A 19152-nucleotide genomic window follows, 5' to 3' on the forward strand; every position below is an offset into this window, starting at 1 on the left:
GGATCATCTAAGTATAGTACCAAGAAACTATGTTAGGCACAATTCATTAGTATGTGGTTTTCATTGCCTTGTCTGGTCATCTTGGAAATGTTGGTGTCACAAAGGCCAAAAAATATATGCCTCTGATTATTTTGTACTAAGTTTTTCTTGCAAAATGTGATGACTGAGGGCTTTCAACAAGCCAGTGTGCAACAAGTTTATTATAGGGCTTGTTGAAAGGACTTACCAGATTGTGACTGACACTCAAGTACAGCAGGAGGAAACAAGAAGTCACTTTTCTGTAGTAAAGCCAGATCTGAGGTGCACACATATGTTGCTTGCTGAAGCCACATGAAAATAATGTGGATGCTTGCATCTAAAATGATATCAAATACATAAGTTCCTACTGCAGCCATGTCAGAGAGAGAAATGTCTTGATGACTGTTTTTAGCCTTTTTGTCCCTTTTTCTTCTCAAAAAAATTAAACAAAAATATAGCCTACATGTTTGCAAGGCCAAAATCATATTATATACACTGTAGGGACATATTTATAGCATTTAGAGTGCTGTCCATAATGAAAAAGGTTTCTGTCTTAAAGAGAAAGCATGCAGGTTTTAAGTAACACACATATGGAAGGTGCTTCTAAGAAATGTTTTCCTGACTGAAAAATCAGCCTCACCAAAACAAACAAAAAAATCCCAAATGGTTGGTTTTCAGATGAATCAGTTCCCTGAACCGTATGGCTGAATGAATGCACTGGGGTAAGAATGTGGCATGAGAAAGTAAAACCATAGGGTTTTAGACTGACATTAGTTTTAAGAGCATGGTGAAGGTGTGTACAGTTGAGATTCCTCTGAGCTTATACTAGTTAACAGCTATTTGTACTGTTAAGTATTGAAAACTTTGTCTACCCTGGTGTCTCAAATCAACATAGTTAAGCTTCAGCTCATTAATGTTTTTTTGTTGTTGTTGTTTGTTTTGTGTTTTTTTTTTTCTTAAATACAACCTTTTTCTTCAACCTTGAACAGGGAAGTACTAACTTCTGATTCAATAGCAGCCATTTTAATTTTTTTTTTAAATGGCTCCTTCACACTTCCTTGGGGGGCAGTCACTTTTAAAGAATCTGTCAGTTTATTCCAGTTTGATTTCTCAATAAATTTGAACCTGTTACATTCAGTGAGAGTCTTTAAGTGCTCATTTAGCACAAATGAGTCAAAAGAAGTCACAGTGAAGTTGCTTCCCTGGTGGTAAAACAACAGCTGTAATTTCTCTAAATTGGAAGGAAGTCTTGCATAGGCTACTAGCTAGATGAAAAGTGGCTATCAGAGACTGTGCTAGATGTACCACAAATCAAGGCATCTTTTCCATATGCAGGAAGTAAGAAAGATTCAGCCCAAAGGCTGGATTCAGTCCAGCTTCTTCAGCTGGGATACAATTCCAGTGACGTAAGAGAGCAAAGCACAAACAAAACCTTATTGGTCCTTTTTAATACTAAAGCAAGCAAGACAAAGCAAATGTCCAAGTGCCAGAGAGTTCCCATAATTATATTCAACAGTTGTGAATACAATACAGTACAATGTGCCCTCCATGGTCTGAGGAGCATGGTTACCCTACTGTTAATTAAAATACCTTCATAAAAGACAAGTGAGTATGCTTGGTAACACCAGTCTCTCTGATTTTCTTGTTTTCCTTCCATTTCAAATCTGTGATAACCTTAGCAGTGCTGAAGGTAAGAGAAGGTACTAGTGCTGAATTCTTACATTTGGACACGAGTTTTGGACTGCAGTGTGTTTCAAGTGAGGTCTGTTCTCTCCACCCAGGTATCGCTTGTTTTCAGTTAAAGGGAAAAAACAGCTTGAGGGAAGATAAATGAAGTAATAGGAAGCTAAAGAAGGGAATGGGGAAAAAAGAGGATGGCACAAAATAGGGAGGTGCAAGAATAAGGGAAGAATGGAACGGCACTTTATGTGGTAGAACAATAGGAAAGGTGGGTGAGGGCTGAATGGAGAGCTGTCCTTGCTCTGGGCAGTACCCTGCTTTTCAGCCATCTGGTTTGTTCTGCAGCCACCCAGTCTAGCAGCCTGTGCTGAGGGGAGGTAACTTGTTTCCCCTCCAATACATGCCACAACATCTGTTTCCTAGTATAGTCATATGCAGTTCAGTCGGGACTTACCTGTTGAGGAGGTGTATTGGAGCTGCAAGATTGCAATGACAGCCAAGGTCCAGCACTGCTATTGGTTGTATTAGGAAGTTTGTGCTGGAAGTAAACTTGTTACCTAGCTGTGAAAGCCTCAGATAGCAGTTTGACAAACCCTCTTCCTTTGGCTTGGTTATCCACAAACATTGTCACTCTTTCTCTATCAGGGACTTGGGTACATGTAGCTGTCTGAATGGCTTGATTTTGTGTTCTCACTTAGAGATTACACTAGAGCATAGCATGGCTTAGGCATGTACACACAGCTGATAGCACGAGGTCTGTTTCTCCAGTCTTTAGGATCAGGCCTGTGTCTTGTGAGAAGTCTGTTGATATGATTGGAGTCAGGCTATCAGTGTGCTGTAAAGACTAAACTTAGGATGAGCTAGTTAAATTAATGCTTTCTTAATATTTCCATGCCAAATCCTTGCTGAGCAGGGAATTTAGCTCTTTATGTTGGTTTGTAATGGTGTTGTGTGACTAAACTTACAGTGGCCCAGCTTAGCGAACAGGTACACCTGATAAAAGCACGTAGTTCTTATAAAAATGTTCTTTGGAGTCTCTACAAAAGCCCTCTCAAGGCAGAAATCCTTAAAGATTTTATTGGACTTTCAAGGTCATCAGAACTGATGTTCTGAGGGGACATAATTGTTTGTTTTGCTGGAAGGGAACTGGCAAATTGCCACAAAGCTAATCTGTGATTCTTAGTTTAACTATACCTCACCTCTTGAAATGTGGTTGAGATTTCCTTAAGGCACTCAGAAAAGCGTATCAATGTTTTAAATTGACTTCTCAATGCCTAGAGACATTCTGCTGCAGGTACTGTTGAGAGAAAAGTAAATAGACAAAATTGGTTATTATTAATCATATCTTTCTGAGAGTTTGTCTTTATTACAAGGCAAATTTTCAAAAGCATGATTTTGTCTTAGCAGCTGGTAGTTCTGCCCTGTAGTGCCTTCCTTTTATGTCTCCAGGTCTCTGCCCTGCAGAGCAGACAAAACCAGTAATATTTCCCCTTGTTTTCCAGATCTCAGATCAGTGGAATTTCAAGAGGAGAATAATCTGCCTTATATTCAGAATATATGCAGATGTCAAGAACCCAAATTATACCTTATAGATTATATTGATTGCAGTACACATCAGCTCAGTCCAGGACAGCTAAGTGTAGGTTAATCTTTGCAATATGTGAGACAAGAAGTACTTTACATGCAGTGACGTGTCACCAACAAAATTCTCTCAAAAATACCAGCAGAAGTCTAGAGCAGGGAAGTCTTATGAACTGAGTGTCCTTGCTGGACACATTGTCTCTGTAGAATTTGCATTTATGTTAGTGATAATGCCAGGACCCTACATTCAAATGCTGCCTTCTCCAGTCACTAGAAACCCTTCTTTGCCACCCTCCTAACTTCATCTGCTCTGTGCTGTGACTTGGGTCCCAGCAAATGCCTGGCTCAGTGGGCTGGAGCCATGTACGGATTTTCTTCTGTTTTTGCAAGTACAGTGCTCATCAGTAACCAGCAGACTCTGGATTCTTTTTCATTAAGCTGCCAGAGAAACAGTGCTACTGTTCCTGATGCTCAGAAAATTGCCTTTGAAGCATTGCAACATAGTCTAAGGGCTCTTAGTTGGAACTGTATATTTAATGGAAAATATGCTTTAGAAATGAGTGCAGAAAATGGAGTGCAATTAATCTTTCAAGTCTAAGTAGGGAAAAGGACCATATGAATAGGAAGAGATATTGAGCATAGTATTAAAAACAATTAAAAAAACCCAGCAAACAAACAAACATCATGCATGTCTGTTGAGCAGAAGAAATTTCAAATTAAAAGTCCTCTTCTGCTTCTGTTGAATGACAGAATGGGAGATGGAATAATTCAAATTATGAAAATGTTTTTTCTTAGACATCTGTTGATCTAATACATGTAGCAGACATCTGACCCTAGAGGTGAATAACTAGACTGTGTTACCTTACACAGCCAGAGAGGAGAGAATCAGTTCTTGCAATGCAGGAACTGATGGATACTCGCTGGGTAAAAAAGCAGAATGTATTCATGACATCTCAAATCTCTTGGGTAGTACAAATAATGCACTCTTGATTGCCATGACTTTTCAGATGCTTGCTCCAAACCTAGCTCTAGCCCGGAACCACTTGTAAATGGGAATGGGCTGAGGAAACACTTGCACTGTAGTGGGCTGGGGAGTAGAGCTTCCAGAATGTTGGAATGCTTTAGGAAATTATTCTTAATTTTAAAATGCAGGGAGAAGGAGTGTAGGATTTACACCTCCCCTGCTAATACCTGTTAATGGAATTGAGGATTTCATGATGCTGTAAGGTTCACTAACACAGTGTGATAGTTTTCACTCTGGTTTTTCCAGATGGTTTTTCATCTCTGTAAAAAAGCTACAGCCAAACTTGCATGTGTACCATTTTGGAAATGGAAGAAGGCCTTTAAGAGGGGTAGATGGACCATAAGGAACATTCTGTCATCGGGGCTTCCTGCAACAATAAAATCTGTTAGGAAATGTAAAAAAAATAATTAATTATGAAAAAAAGTATGCTGCATTGCAGCAGCCATTTTCAGTGAAGATGATGACCTTGCCTGGTACTAGCAGCAAACCCCATGTTGCCATCACACCATTTTTTTACATTTGTCTGTCATCTTTACTCTTTGATCCTACCAAATGGTTTCAGGAGGTTTTAGCCAAATTGGATAAAGAATGTACAGATTCTACAAACGGAGCTCATTAAATTACCAATTTGAGAGTTGTCCCAGTGAAAACAGTGAGACCATGCCTGGAGTAAAGCAGGAATTATGGCTAAATAAAGGTTTCAGAGTAATTATTTACGTTTACAAATACAATAGGATTCTGCATTTTTAGGCAAAGCGTAGTTAGAAGGTTAACAAGGCAATGCAGATTCTGTGTGACATGACTATTTTTGGATTTGTTTTTAACAGTATGTCACAATACTTGAGAGGTTTTGGTTTTCATTGCTTTGTGAAGAATCATTTGCCAGTACTGTGATGGAGAATGCTCTCACATAAGCCCAAGGGATGTGATTTTTACCATACAATGAGTCATATAAACTTAGAGGGCTATCAGACTTGTTTGAAGGCTCTGAAATAACTTGCTACATGACCTTAAAGTTGAGTTGTTTTTTTTTTTTTCTCTGTTTAGATATTGGGGTTGTGTGTTGTTTTTTTTTTTGTTTTGGTCTCTTGTTTGTTTGTTTGTTGTTTTGTTGTGGGGTTTTTTTTTGGGTGGGGTGGGGGGTGGGAGGTAGGGGTTTGGTAATAAGCCCTTGTGCCCAGGCACCTCTGTAAATTGCTGATTGACTATATTTTCTGCCATGTTCAAGTTAATTGGGTTTTCACTGTATATGCTGGGATGCTGACATCACCTGAAGTAAAATATTCACGCAAAATAAGCATTAAAGAAAAAGTGCATAGGAAAGTCAGTTGATCTCATCATATATAGCAGGGTCTCAACTGCATGGGAAGAAACACGCTTATGTCACTAAATTTAACTTACGACATTTTCTTTTAGAACTAAATTCCTCTTTTACTTGTAAACAAACCAGTAAGGCTTATTTGACACTTAAGGTAGCTTTAAAATGTGGGATTTAATTAATAACTTCTTTTTTTATATTGACCACAATGATTTTTATCGAGCTTTTGGGAAGCTGAAATTGAGAAAGGCAAAATTCTCATGAGAAGTGAACACCCTGATACACACCTATGCATACTTTATTTCCATTGGATTTTGGATATGGGGAAATGGTCTCTCAGTGTGCTTTTATGTTGCTTTCTATCTTTTTTTTTCATGTGCTGTGTCAGTATCCCGTATTTTTTGAGGATCCATTCAGTTTCTTTTGATCTTGAACAGAAAACCAAATCTCAGAAAGTCAATGTAACAGTTATTCACCTTATGACACATTTATATCTTTTAGTTTTCCCACCTTAATTGCTAATAAGTTATTCTGATTTAATGCAACAAAGGCATTGAACTGGTGAGTGGAAAACATTAAAAAGCTGCTGGCTGCCTGTGAAATGCACAGTCCTAGAAAGCTTGGCCAGCATCAGCAAGTTTCCTTTCTTGTCACAAGCAAGCCCTTTTCCACTCAGAACAGGCAGTTCTTTACAGTCCCGTTGTCTTGATAATGTAACTCTAACAATAACAACGAGACACTAGAGGAATTTGGGGAACTTCAGTGTAGAAAAAATGTTACCAGCTTGGAAAAAAACTCTCCACTTAATCTGGGAAAACTGATACACATAAGACAATTGGAAAGACAAAGTAGACCTGGAGCCTGTGGTCAACATGATTGACTCTGCAATTCATGAGAGATTTTCTGACCTTATTTGTGGCAGAACAATTTGGAATAAAGTGGTTTAGGCAATGTCCTCCTCACTGCGATGGGTCTATTTGTACAAGGATTTTGTGTGTTGTCAGTACCCAGCTTGCTTTTAGCATGACATTACAGTTGGCTTCTCAAGCAGTTTGGACTTACTGTGGTTTTGAGTAAACACAAAATTTTGTAATACTCCTTATTTTTGCATTAACTGTGCCATTAATGGTTGTAACAGTTGGTAGTTCTGGTCAGACCCTGGGTGGCAGTGCTGCAAACCATGGTGGATATTTTAGCCTATAAACTAAGGAGCATCTAAGAACCCACCCAGAGCACATGTGAGCAGAGGTTACGTACATCCTTGGGACTACATCCTGGCCTGTACCCATATCATCGTATGCTTCCTGCAGTTGCAGCATGATGTTTCTATAAAGATAGAGCAAGAAGGGCAAAATAAATCATGCTACTGGGCTGTTTATTTGCTGGTATGCAGCACCATTACAGAAGGTTCATCTTTTGTGCACTTAAGTTGCTATATAGGGTTTTTACCATGGCTGAAATTAAATTTCCAGGTTTTGGGTTGTTACCCAATGATTAGGAAATTTTACTTAAAAAATCTTGTGGCAAATAGAGAAAACTATTTGCAGATCTTTTCATATTACAAGCAGATTTGGAATGACATTCAACATATTAGCTGTTGAATATATTTCACTACTAGAAATTATTTCTATAGTAGAGCTGCAATTTAAAATTGCAAAAAGTTTCTTTGTTCCTTGGAATAGCTTTTTGTGGCCAAAATGCCAGCCATAGCTATCATATTTGCAAGTATCACCCAGTGCAGTTACTGGGTTTTCCATGTGAACTGGTGAATGGAAGAAGCAGACCAAACTTGTGATACTTTTTGAACTTGGTATCAAGCTCATTTTATCAGACGTGCCAGAACCTGAACCATACCCCTAATTCCTGTAAGATATTTCCTTTAGAACACTGGGCTTTGGTAAACTTGGCTGTGGATGTAGAAGAGCACCAGTAGGGGAGGTAGGATTTAGTTTTTCAGCATCATAACTAGATTAATTGCATTTTACAGAATGGAAAGCAGCCCAGTTATGCTTTACACAGCATAGTGCTTCTAGCAGTATTGAATATTAATTGTCATTTGGGCTTGTTGAAGCTTAATTGCCTTTTCTTCTCACAGATATCCACATTTCTAGAAAGCAGAAATGACCATGACTGCCAACAAGAATGCCAGTGTCAACAGCAGAGCTGGAGGGAGTAAAGTGCCTCAGGACACTCTGGATAGGTAAGTGGTGAATTGCAGGCTTCGTAAATTCTGAGAAAGGTCTGGCTATATTTGGAACAAAATCTCTGTTCAAAGGTAAGCGACCTCTGTTTTGACACAGTGAGAGCTTTACTGGTCTGAGAAGTTTTTGGTAGGGATTGGAGGAAAAAAGTTATGAAAAAAGGCCTGATCTGGAATATTTCAGTTGAGCTATTGCTGCTTGCTGGCTGGTTATGATGACAGTGATTGCAAGGAAGGACCTGTATGGAAGGCACTGTGTAGGCCTCAGGTGGTTTGAACTAATTTTCTTGGCCAAAAGGCTGCATGCCAACTTTTCTCCATTGCCAATCTCCAGGTCTTATTTTGTGTTGGTTTCTGTCAGATTTTCTCTGCTGTATCTGCCTTGACAGACAGTGGGCAGAGGCTGCCTCCTTTTGCAGGTTAGGCAGGGAGTATGAGAGGGCTGAATGAAAAGTACAGGGCTCATCTTTGTTACTTTGCTTGTTTATTGTCCTTTCTGTAGCATGAAATAATTTACAGAGTAAGGAGATCAAGTTAATCTCTCACACCTATGGGAAAACTGTAGTCAATGACACCTTAAGATTCCAAGCCCGGCAATACTGAGGGAATCAGTCTACTTAGACTAGACCAGAAAACAAAGTGCATCTGCAAATGTGTGCATGTGTACTTGTGGCTAAGAAACACTATCCTAATAAAGTTCCAGTCCATCAGAAGGCTGTGATGTGACTGCATGCAGTGATGCAGTTGCTGTAAGTAATAAATACCTTTCACTCATTAATTAGTACAGTGAAATGACAATAATGGTAGAGTCAATTATTGCTCCCTTGCCTTTCAGTTTACACTGATCAAAGGCAGTGTTTTCAGGACATGACTTTTTCTTTGGGCAGGTTTGTTTTGGAGGATTGCTTTGGGATGCGAGTAGACAACTCACCTGCAGCCAACAATTTCACATATCTGTGTCAGAAGGAGTCTTGATCTCAGCCACAGCCTCTACAAAGTAATAATTCAGCCTGTGGCCTTCTCACAGGGCAAGCCCACAAGCTCCTCTCATTCTGGGACTGACAGTTGCCAGACTCTCACTTAGATCTGCAGTCCCACTGGGGCAGCCTCAGTATACTTTAACTGGGAAAGTTCAGACAACCATTGGATTAGAGAACCTTTATAAATTAACTGCACACAAGAGCAAAGCTCTAGACTTCAGGTGTCACCTTAGTAAGGTAAGTAGAAAGCCACAAAAACTACTCAGGGTGTTTCTTCAAATGCATGAAGTATCTACTGACTTATCTCTCTGTCCTGTCTGTAGGATTTTGCCCAGCTCTCCAGGGGATTCTTGCATGGGTGTACTCTCTCTTTTGAGGGGCTATTCTGTACTACCTTACACAATAACATGCCAATGTTTTTATTTTTCCTGTGTTTTGGCTCAAAACAAGACTTTAATCCCATTATAAACAGCATGGAGGAGGAACGTGCAAATAACTTGCACTGATCTGATGGAGTCTCTGTACTGCAATAATACCTTTTTGCTAGATTTTGGACATAGAAACAAGGAAGACACTCTTTGCCTTACAAAGTTCAACATGGAACTCTGTAAGACATAAAGTAGGCTGCAGTAAAATTGAAAGTAGTGCACAGAAATGAGTGTTGTAGAGCAAGAAAGCAATGGATTTCCTCTTTATTTGTTGGACAAATATTTGGGATAGGAGTGTGGGTTGTACCAATGTAAATTAAATGCTCTGAACACTTTGGCAGCATCTGTTCTAGCCATCCCTGACTGAGAGTAACACACCAGATAAGCTGTACCTGGGTTGCTCCTAGCTGACAGCAGTACAATATTTGCACAGGGGTTATTTTGGGAGAATTTACTGTTTCAAATACATTAGTAAAGACTGTGGTTCAGGTGAGTAGGTCACAGAATAACAGTTTGATTGTATCCACTTGAAATTGAAATGTCAGAGAGAAAAAGTCCCTATATTGGCAGCTGTCAGGTAGAAGAGCCAGCATAAATAGGGAAGCTCAACAGGGAAATTGAGGAGAATTGGTTGTGGTCCTAGCAGGGAGCTGCAGGTCAACTTGAAAATTATGTTGAATACTGGCTTCATTTGACATACCTGCCATTGTATTCTGAACTTTTCCAACCACAAACAATGGAAAAAAATATAAACTGAATTCTGAAATTTTCACGATGGAAGCAATGGAAGAGATATTTTAGCAGTATATATTGCTTTTCTCTTTTTAGTTACAGGAAAACCTTTTTTTAATGACATAGCTCTGTTTTGCATTTAACCCTCTGGATCTGTTCTCAGTTTTTGGTTGTCTTTCCATATTTCATGCACATATGGCTGCCTCTGCACTGCCTTCTGTATCTAATAAATTATTACTCTTTTTCAGCTCTCTGCCACACCTTTCCACTTATCTACACATATCATTGAATCACAGTAATTCCAAGCAATTTTCCTGAGGTGGATGAAATGGCCTCATTCTGATTACCAGAAAGGTTGACTTATGAAGTAGCAGTGAATTAATAATCAAGAGCCTTGGGTAGAACCCTGACTCTAGTCCTGTCTATGCTAGTGACATCCTTTGTGGCATTCTCACACCCTTCCCATGTCTCAATCTTTCATTAGGCTGATTTGCCATTCTTCCTCTTGGTACTGTTCTCCCTTCACTTTTTAAATTGTGGAGTTGACTAAATACATAGATAAGCAGCATCCATTCTAGTGTATTTTATTAGACATATTATGCTGCATTAAAGCTCAGTAGAAATGGACTCACTATCCTTGTGTACTTCACAGTTTGTTAGTTTGTGTGTTTGGCATCTCTTAGTATAAAACAGTAAACACATAAAGTGGGGAGAGGAGCAGCTAGAGGAATTTAGAGAGGTATTCATATGTGTATATTAAAACCAGATCCCTAATGATATCTGGCATTCCCAAGTTGTAGATCATCCTTCCACCAGTGCAGACAGATTGGTGTTGAGAACTTGGGTCTAGAATTCAGCAAACTTTGGACCTACTCTTTTGTTTTAAAATATTTTCCATTCTGAATAACTTCAAAAGTACTGTGGGATACTAAGTTACTGGATAATAGCTGTCAAGTAAACTGTCTTTCCTTATTGTCACCATCTGTTTTGATTAGAATTTGTCAGGAGAAGATTTTATAAACACAGGTATGGACTTGAAGCTAAAGAAAAATCTTTGGGGTGCACTTTTGCATGACCAGTGAGGAGATGAATGGGTTGCCATACACCAGTTCTCCATCCATTATTTTGCCTTATGTAATTTTCTTCACCTGTCTTTGTGAAACCCTGTAAAACGATGTTATTTGAGTCAACCATCAGGATTCTTCATTTTAGTCAGACAGTAAATCAGTGGAGTAAGTGCTGGCATAATAAAAGCTAAAGTCTTGCAGGATTTATTGCAAACATGTTCAGGGATCCACTTAAACTGAACAGTCATTGTCTCAGTTTAGTATGGGATTTGACTGGAGATTTGGAAATCTGCAAATCTACTTTCTCTACAGTTTGTAGGAGTAGAGTTTCAGTAAGTGCTGATACTGGCATAACACAGGTGGATTAGTCTTCTGGTGCCTAAGACATCTTTTTAGTGTTATTTTCCTGTCATTCCTAGTTTTGGTGGGATTTATTGTTGCAAGACTGCTTGGTTAGACTCAATGATCTTAGAAGTCTTTTCCAAGCTAAATGATTCTATGATTCTAAGATGCAAGGTGTGTTTTGATGATATAGTATGGCCTGGATCAACATTTTGTGATTCCTTATGGGTCATAAGCAAAGATCATTGCTTGTCTGAGGGAAACTGGAATCATGTGAGTTTTGCTTAGGACTGGATTTTGTGATGTGGGCTGTCATCTTTCCGCTCAATCTGCACAGGAAAGGTGTCATCCTCACTGAATTGGAGAATGTTCTCCAGCTTAGCATCATGATTAATGGTACCATAAACTGAGGGTGCTGATGTCAGTGGGTTGTGTAGCAAGACATCAGAAACTTGTGCTAGGAGAGGACTGCACATGTAAATTGCTGTTGGTGCAAAGTTGCAAGCTGTTAAGTTCCTAGTCTAATAACATTAATAAAACTTCTCATTTGTAAATACTTTCAGTTGGATCTTTGCATCAAATATAATCTAGCTTCATTAAACTGAGATCTGATCTGAGTTGTATTTTTCTCCTTGCCTGGGAAGAACCAAGCTGGGTACTCACAAACCTCTAAAAATAGGGAGGGTTTTACCTCCCAGCAGTGCGTGAGACCTTTCCTAATAATTTGTTAGCCTCATTAGCCTAACATGCACTGAGATATGCTTACACGGGCTTTGTGGCTCAGACTTTCTTCAGAATTTAAGAAACTGAGAGACAGAATTTTAATTGGCAGGAGCTAGCTTACCTCTATTGAAGGCAATGGAGATGCACCAGATAAACCAGATGGCTAACTGAACTAATATAACTGTAGAGGTATCTAAGGAGAGTTTTGACTGAATCATTAATCATTCTCTAAAAAAATCAGAGAAAATGATGACTCTGTTTCCTAACCAAGTGAGCCTATAGTGGTTGCTTCTTGCATTGGGGTGGTACAGATGACTGCAGGAGGTGCAGGGCTGTGGAGGACTGATGCAATGTCGGCAGAACCACCAGAGTCCTGGAGTAGTATTCTTGTGTTTGGCTTCCAGTATCCACCCTGATTCTTTTGTTCCGGAACCTAGTAGATAATCACTGCATTTGCATGAGCAAACAAAGCCTCTCGTTTGTTTTAACAGCAGAAGACTTGATGCTTGAGCATGACAGAGTGCCGTAAAACGGAGCTATGTAGGAGAAGTATTATTTGGATTAGTTAGTGGAAGTAGTGTTTAGGATTGGTTACCTGTCCCCATCATGCAGGGATGTCCATGCTTAGCTACTTCATATGCACGGCGAGGTCTTGTGCTTTATTACTGCGTTGCTGTCAAGGCAGAAGCAGCAACAGCTTTAAGAAAAATCTTAGTCAAAGGGAGAGTTCACATCTATATTTTAGCCTTAAGAAACTGAGCTGTACAGTCGCTTCCAAAGTAAGTCCTAGTCAAGCCAAATTAATTCAGTTTTACAGCAAATAGCTAAATTATATTTTCTTATAGTAAAATCAATTATTGGTCCACATTCATAAACCCAACTGAAATACTTTGTTTCCTTTGAAGGAGGGATTATGTGGTTGTGGCCTGGACAGAGGACTAGAAATATTTTGGCTCTAGGAATTGAGACCTTGAAAATTCTCGCACACAAGACTGTGCAGGTATGCCCAGTGCTGGCATGAAGCAGTGCACCAGTGCAGTCAGCACGGCATTGTGGGTGGCAGAGGCAGTTGTTCACTCTGCTGGCTTGTCCTGGGATTGCTCTCTTCTCTTACCTTTCCACAGTAAATTTTTAATTTCAAAGTTGATCTCATGTCAGGAGAAAAGCCTGTCTGTAAACGGAGAAGTGTTGCCTTCAGAGAGGCAATGTCTGTGCAGTACTTTCTCTCATTTGGAGAGATCAGTTCATGGAAGCAACTGCAGTGCCTTTTGCTTGCTGTTACCTCCTGTTACGTGGTACATAACAATATGATTTAAACTTAATTAATATAATTTCAATCCTTTTGCTAATGTAACACCCCACCTCTAATAAAAGAAAACCAATCCAACCAAACCAGTGCCCTTCTGCTCTGTGTTAAAATGTAGACACTGTCGAAATTTATTGTCAGGTCATTCATCCAGATGTGCTCCAGTCTGCCTGCGTTGGCAAATGAATTATCTCTCAGCTAATGCCAAAGAGCTGTGTTCGTGTCCAGGGCTGGATGCCTTGGGGGGGCAGATAAGGCAGGCTGATGCACAGCAGCTCCCTCACCATTACACATTACCACGTGGCAGAGTGTGGTAAGGGAGAGAACTCTACATCCACCATGATGGAGCCCTGATGCTATTGTAAGAAAAATATTAAAATAGTGACATCAACAGAACATATTTTTTTTGTATTTATGTATTTCATGTAGATCTAAATTTAAAGACTATGATATTTATTAAATGTCCTGAGTTTTCTGAATGGAGAGCATTGTGAAGAAAGCAGTAACTTGGAAATCAAAGAATGCATCTTTCATCTACTTTTGTTGTTCTAAACCAATAAGGTTTTGGTCTTATTTAAAACTCTAATGTATACCAATTTCCCCCTAATTAATATGTCTGATTGCTATTGTCTTAGCACAGTTCTGATAAAGTATTATCTCATCTCTTACTCTTTGTTTGCTAAGTATGTGGATGGTGTTGCTGCACGTGATAGAAAAGCTGTTTCTTTCCCTTTTGTGGGTGGCTGCATTTCAATTACAGATGAAAGGCTCAGTCTGCCTGGGCTGTGCAGTTGGTTGCATGGTTTAAGGAGTCTCCATAAAACGTTGGTCATAGATAGCTATAGATGGCTATACTGTTCTTTACAGTTGGATAAAATTTTCTGTGGGATGATGTGCCCATCTGTGCTTAATAGAAAGCTTAGTGGGAGTCTTGAATGCCAGCTCAGTATGTGTTATAATAATATGCCATAGGAAAAAAACGCTGCTGTGTTTGCTACTGCCTCAGCTGTGGGCTCAAGTGCTTAACAAATCAACCAACCAAGGGTGGTGTGTTTCAGTGAAAGCCTTTCCGTGGAGGAGACGTGCAGGTGTAGATGCAGAAAACGGTGACAGAGAAGGCAGGGAATCAAGAAGTGGTTGATGGTTTTGCACAACTTTAGGGAGATTTGTGCATGGTTTGGTAGGTGACTGCTGCCATTTAATGCATATTTGGGCGTACAAGTCTGTGTTTTCAAGAAGCTCTAGGGGGGGAGGAGTGAGACCAACATGGAGAGTGACCTACGTATGCCTAAAGCAGGGAGCCAAGTCTTCAGTTTATACCTTTTAGCATAGAAGCTTTTTTTGCTCCAACATTTGTGGGGTAGCTTGGGCTAAAACAGCTCTCAGTTTTCCCAGTCAGAGCAGCCCTCGGGGGCTTTGTTAGAGCACCAGGAGGCCCGTTGTGCCGGTTCAGCCATTGAGCTCTCCAGTGTCTCTGCCTGTCCCGGCTGCCTGTGCCGGGCAGCAGCCGAGGCAGGGCCGGAGCCCTCGCCTGCTCTGCGGGAGAGCTCCTGGCAGCTCAGCGGGGCTTGAGGCACCGAGGAGCTCCACACTGAACTGCTGAGATGGATTTTCCTGCCGAAAAAATTTCCTACTGCTCAGAAATACCAGGGAGAATCTCTTAGGCTCTTTCTGTGTTTGTGAAACAAACCCTGTAGAAAATGTTTGCTACTTTAGGAAAGAATCAAGTTTTAATATTTTGACAGTGAGCTTGAGAATAGGAAGCTGAGTGGTTCAGTAACACTTAGCAATATGCTAAGTTATTGGCCATGACAACCTGCACTTTTTTTTTTTTTCTTTTAAACCATTGAGGTTTATAACACAGTACAAATAAACTTCAGCTTAACAACTGTGAAGAGCAGATAGCTGATGGGAAATCTATTAGCAAGCATTGTACTCCTTAAAAGCAGAAACAGTTTGAGCTGTGCAGCTGACACATTTTCAGCAGGTTGGATCCCAGCAGCACAAAGTTACATTTGTTTCAGAAAGGAATGAAAGCTGTTATTGAGGGGTTGGAAGTGATTTTGGGACCCAGAACTCTTGGCAGCACAACTCTGAACTGGGCCATGGATGGTGGGAGGGTGCCTGCTGTCATCAGAAATGGGAACATCAGCAGTGGGAACAAGTCAATGTTCTGATTCAAATGACCCTGGAACTGGTAACAACTTGAACACAAGCTTTGACTTTATTGCTGTCCTTTATCTGGGTAAGTAGGATCAGTGGGGTGGTGATTTCCAATGGTCTGAGGCATGATCTTCCCCTCAGCAGTGACCTCAGGGCAGTGGATCAGAGGGCAGACTGAAATCTTTTGAAATCTCTCTAGCAAAGCTGCAGAAATATTCTCGTAAGCACAGTGGTCCAGAGCCATAGAAGAATGGTTTGTAAGATGAGCTAACAGCTTTCAATGACATCAAGAGATACAATTGTAAAAATGGACCTACTTTTGGATACATCCTTTGGGCTTCTTCAAACAGTTGATGGTGGGAAATGGGGAATTTCTGTTTCTGTTGTTGGCTATTTTGTTTCACTTTAATTTTGGATGTCTGTTCAGGAAGGAGCATTTCTTACTTTATATGCGTTTGTCAGTCAAGCAAATCACTTTTTTCGTAGATGGGAGGCATGTTAATATATCCTCCCATTTGCGCAGGTTTTTAAGGAAAAAGGAAAGCAAAAACACCTTTAAATTTTGATTGTATTTTGTTTTATGCAGCTTCAGATCAAGTTTGCTTATCATTACTTGGAGGCTGCAGGAATGTACCCTGGCAAAATGCTTCCCATTGTCACTTAATTCTCATGACACTTTTACTGCTTTATGCTTTTACATCCATCATCATTGAAAATTATCTCTTCTGTTAAGGTTTGTATTTGCTAAAACCACTGGAACCAACTAAAAAAATGAAAAGTAACAAATATTTTAAAAAGCAGAGAGTTGTAGTTGACAGGTTAGACTAAAAATGACCTTTTAAATGCAACTATGTTCTGTTCCATTACAAAGACTGCTTAGACTAACACTGAAATCTTCTTTTCTTTAATCACTATATTTACATTACTGTAGTCAGTAGTACTAAGACCTGAACTAAAGTATTCTATGGTTTTCAGAAAATTATTACAACAGCGTGGTTTTGGAAATGTTTCTGATGTGTTCCTATTGCTTTTACTGTGCTGAAACGTGATGAATATAAGCAATGAGCATGATACTTGCTAAAACACTTAGGGGAGTCCCCATCAGTGCAATATCAGAAAATCAGAGCAGGAGTCTTATGTGATTTTATATTTTGGATGGTGATTATAAATGGGATGGAAGTCAACAGGAGATGTAGCATAGAGTCGTGTACAAAACATTTTTACATGGTAGTGCCAATATTTTTTTTTTTTTTTCTGAAGGAAGTAATTCTTAGGGATGAAAATGTTTTGGACCAAGAAGATCCTGGCAATCTCACTGAAAAGACCAACAAAGATACAATTCATGAGCATTACTAATGATGTTTTATGTTCTGTGAATATCTGTCCATTAGGAGATGGTCTAAGACTCCCATCTCTTTGCCCTTGAGCTGTTGAAAAGCTATCAGTATGGAAGAACAATTGCTGTTCTGCACCCTAATCAGTCCAGATTTGAATGAATAATTGGCTTAGGAATGAAAGAGTCTGTGTCCTCTTACCAGTTTCCTTCACTGTATAGTTGTCCCAAAATGACATTTTCCACTTGAGCAGAACAGAAAATTAGAAGATATCCAATATCAGAATTTGTAAAGAGTAAGATTGAAAGCAAGATATGAATATAACAAAATAAAGATAACAAAAATAATTATGTGTTTCTTTCTTGATTGGAAAAAAACCCAATTTGTCCAGAAAACCAAAGCAAGAAGTGCCTTGACAGCATCCTCTCAGTATTTTCACAGACTTTATCCTCTAAATAGTGCAACACTGATTAACCAGGTAATATTGTGTACAGAGAGTGGGAATTAGCTAAGAGTCTCCACACTTAGCATCACATTTTGTTTGCACTTGAGGAACATTAGCAGCAAATGACCTTTAAAAGCAAATTGAAACTGTAAGCATTTTCCTGCAAGCAGGAAAATAGGAGCTAATGCCTATAGTGCCTTGGAGATTTTGAGCAAGATGTGTCAGTGAGAGTCCTCTGTAGGAGAGCAACAGGTCTTGATTATTCTAGTGTCACTACCAGCACAGAACCAGAGACTTGCAAAAGTGAGCCTGCAAACTTTAGCTGTGAATAGGACTTCTGGGTCATCCATCTTTATTTTTTGCATTACATGTAGTTTTTCCAAAACATTTGTCATGATTCACATCAGGCATTCTGAGCTTATTTCCATTTTGGCCACTTCCTGTACACAGAACCAGCCCTAAAAAGAGGTCTTGAAGTAGGGATGTGTCACAAGGGAAGGTAATCGACATCCACCCACTGCAGTTGTTGAACCAACAGACAATAAGGTGAAGGAATTTTGCAGAATGAACTTCAGTATTGAAAGCACAACTAAATACAGCAATTGTAAAATATATGTTCCTGTCAGAAAACTATGACTATTTAAAAAAAAATTAAAATATTACATATTTATTATTTATTCTGTTGTAGTCAGTGGGAATGTCAGTTCCTGTGACAACCTGACTGCTTTCTTGGAAGCCTAAATAACTTGCATGTTTGGCATTTTCCAGATATGGGAATTCTGTGCAGAGTGCCCAAATCTAACTCTTGAAACACTTTGTTAAAGCAATATAGAAAAAAGTTAAGTAGAGGGCGGAAAAATAAATAAGGGAAATAATTTATAATTGTTATATTAATGATGAGCTTTAATGCATATATGTGTTATAAGTTTATAATAAGAGAGCTGCAGAAAAACCCTGGCATAAATCAAAATTATTTCTATGTTTTCTTCTGTCTAGCTACAGAAATAAAATGTTCAGATTGCAAAGCAAGGTCACTTTTGCGGCATAGTCTGTCCATAACATTGTGCCTGTGCAGTGAGTACACCTCGATCACAAACAATTAGCAGTGGCTAATAGATGGAAATGGTGTTATGCATTTTGGATTCAGAGTAAGCCCATTTTGCATCAGACTCTCTCAGAATTAATCTTTTTCCAGGTAACAACATAACTCTGAATGGTGGAAACAGAATTTATTGCAGTAGCAATAGGATAGAAATGCTTTTCATAGAATCACAGACTCATAGAACTATTCAGGTTGGAAAAGACCCTTGGGATCACTGAGTCCAGCCATCATCCCTGCTCTACAAAGTTCTCCCCTAAACCATATCCACCAACACCACATTCAAATGACCCTTAACACATCCAGGGATGGTGGCTCAACCACCTCCCTGGACAGCCTATTCCAGTGTCTAACCACTCTTTCTGTGAATTTTTTTTTCCTCATGTCCAGTCTAAACCTACCTAGTTGCAGCTTGAAGCCATTCCCTCTTGTTCTGTCACTAATTACCTGTGAGAAGAGACCAGCACCAACCTCTCTACAATGACCTTTCAGGTACTTGCAGAGACTGATGAGGTCTCCCCTCAGTCTCCTCTTTCTCAAACTAAACATTTCCAGCTCCTTCAAATGTTCTTCATAAGATTTATTCTCTAGGCCAGCCTCCTCTGTCCTTGCTCCAGCACCTCGATATCTCTCTTGAATTGAGGTGCCCAAAACTGGACACAGTACTCCAGGTGTGGCCTCACCAGTGCTGAGTACAGGGGTACAATCACCT

The 19152-nt window shown here is 39.5% G+C and overlaps 1 protein-coding gene across 4 annotated transcripts in view; it reads left to right on the forward strand.

Moving 5' to 3' along the window:
- The window catches only part of DENND2B (DENN domain containing 2B), a 180585-nt gene that overhangs the window by 72801 nt on the left and 88632 nt on the right, over nt 1-19152 (forward strand). For all 4 annotated transcript variants that reach the window (XR_007889634.1, XM_051620907.1, XM_051620908.1 and 1 more), the window contains exon 3: nt 7717-7821. Coding sequence is in view for 3 of the 4 variants with exons in the window: in XM_051620907.1 (XP_051476867.1) it covers nt 7742-7821 (80 nt within the window). In the remaining variant the exon portion in view is untranslated. The remainder of the gene's footprint in view (nt 1-7716; nt 7822-19152) is intronic.

Source organism: Apus apus, chromosome 5 (genome assembly GCF_020740795.1).
Source record: "Apus apus isolate bApuApu2 chromosome 5, bApuApu2.pri.cur, whole genome shotgun sequence".
Taxonomy (NCBI): Eukaryota; Metazoa; Chordata; class Aves; order Apodiformes; family Apodidae; genus Apus; species Apus apus.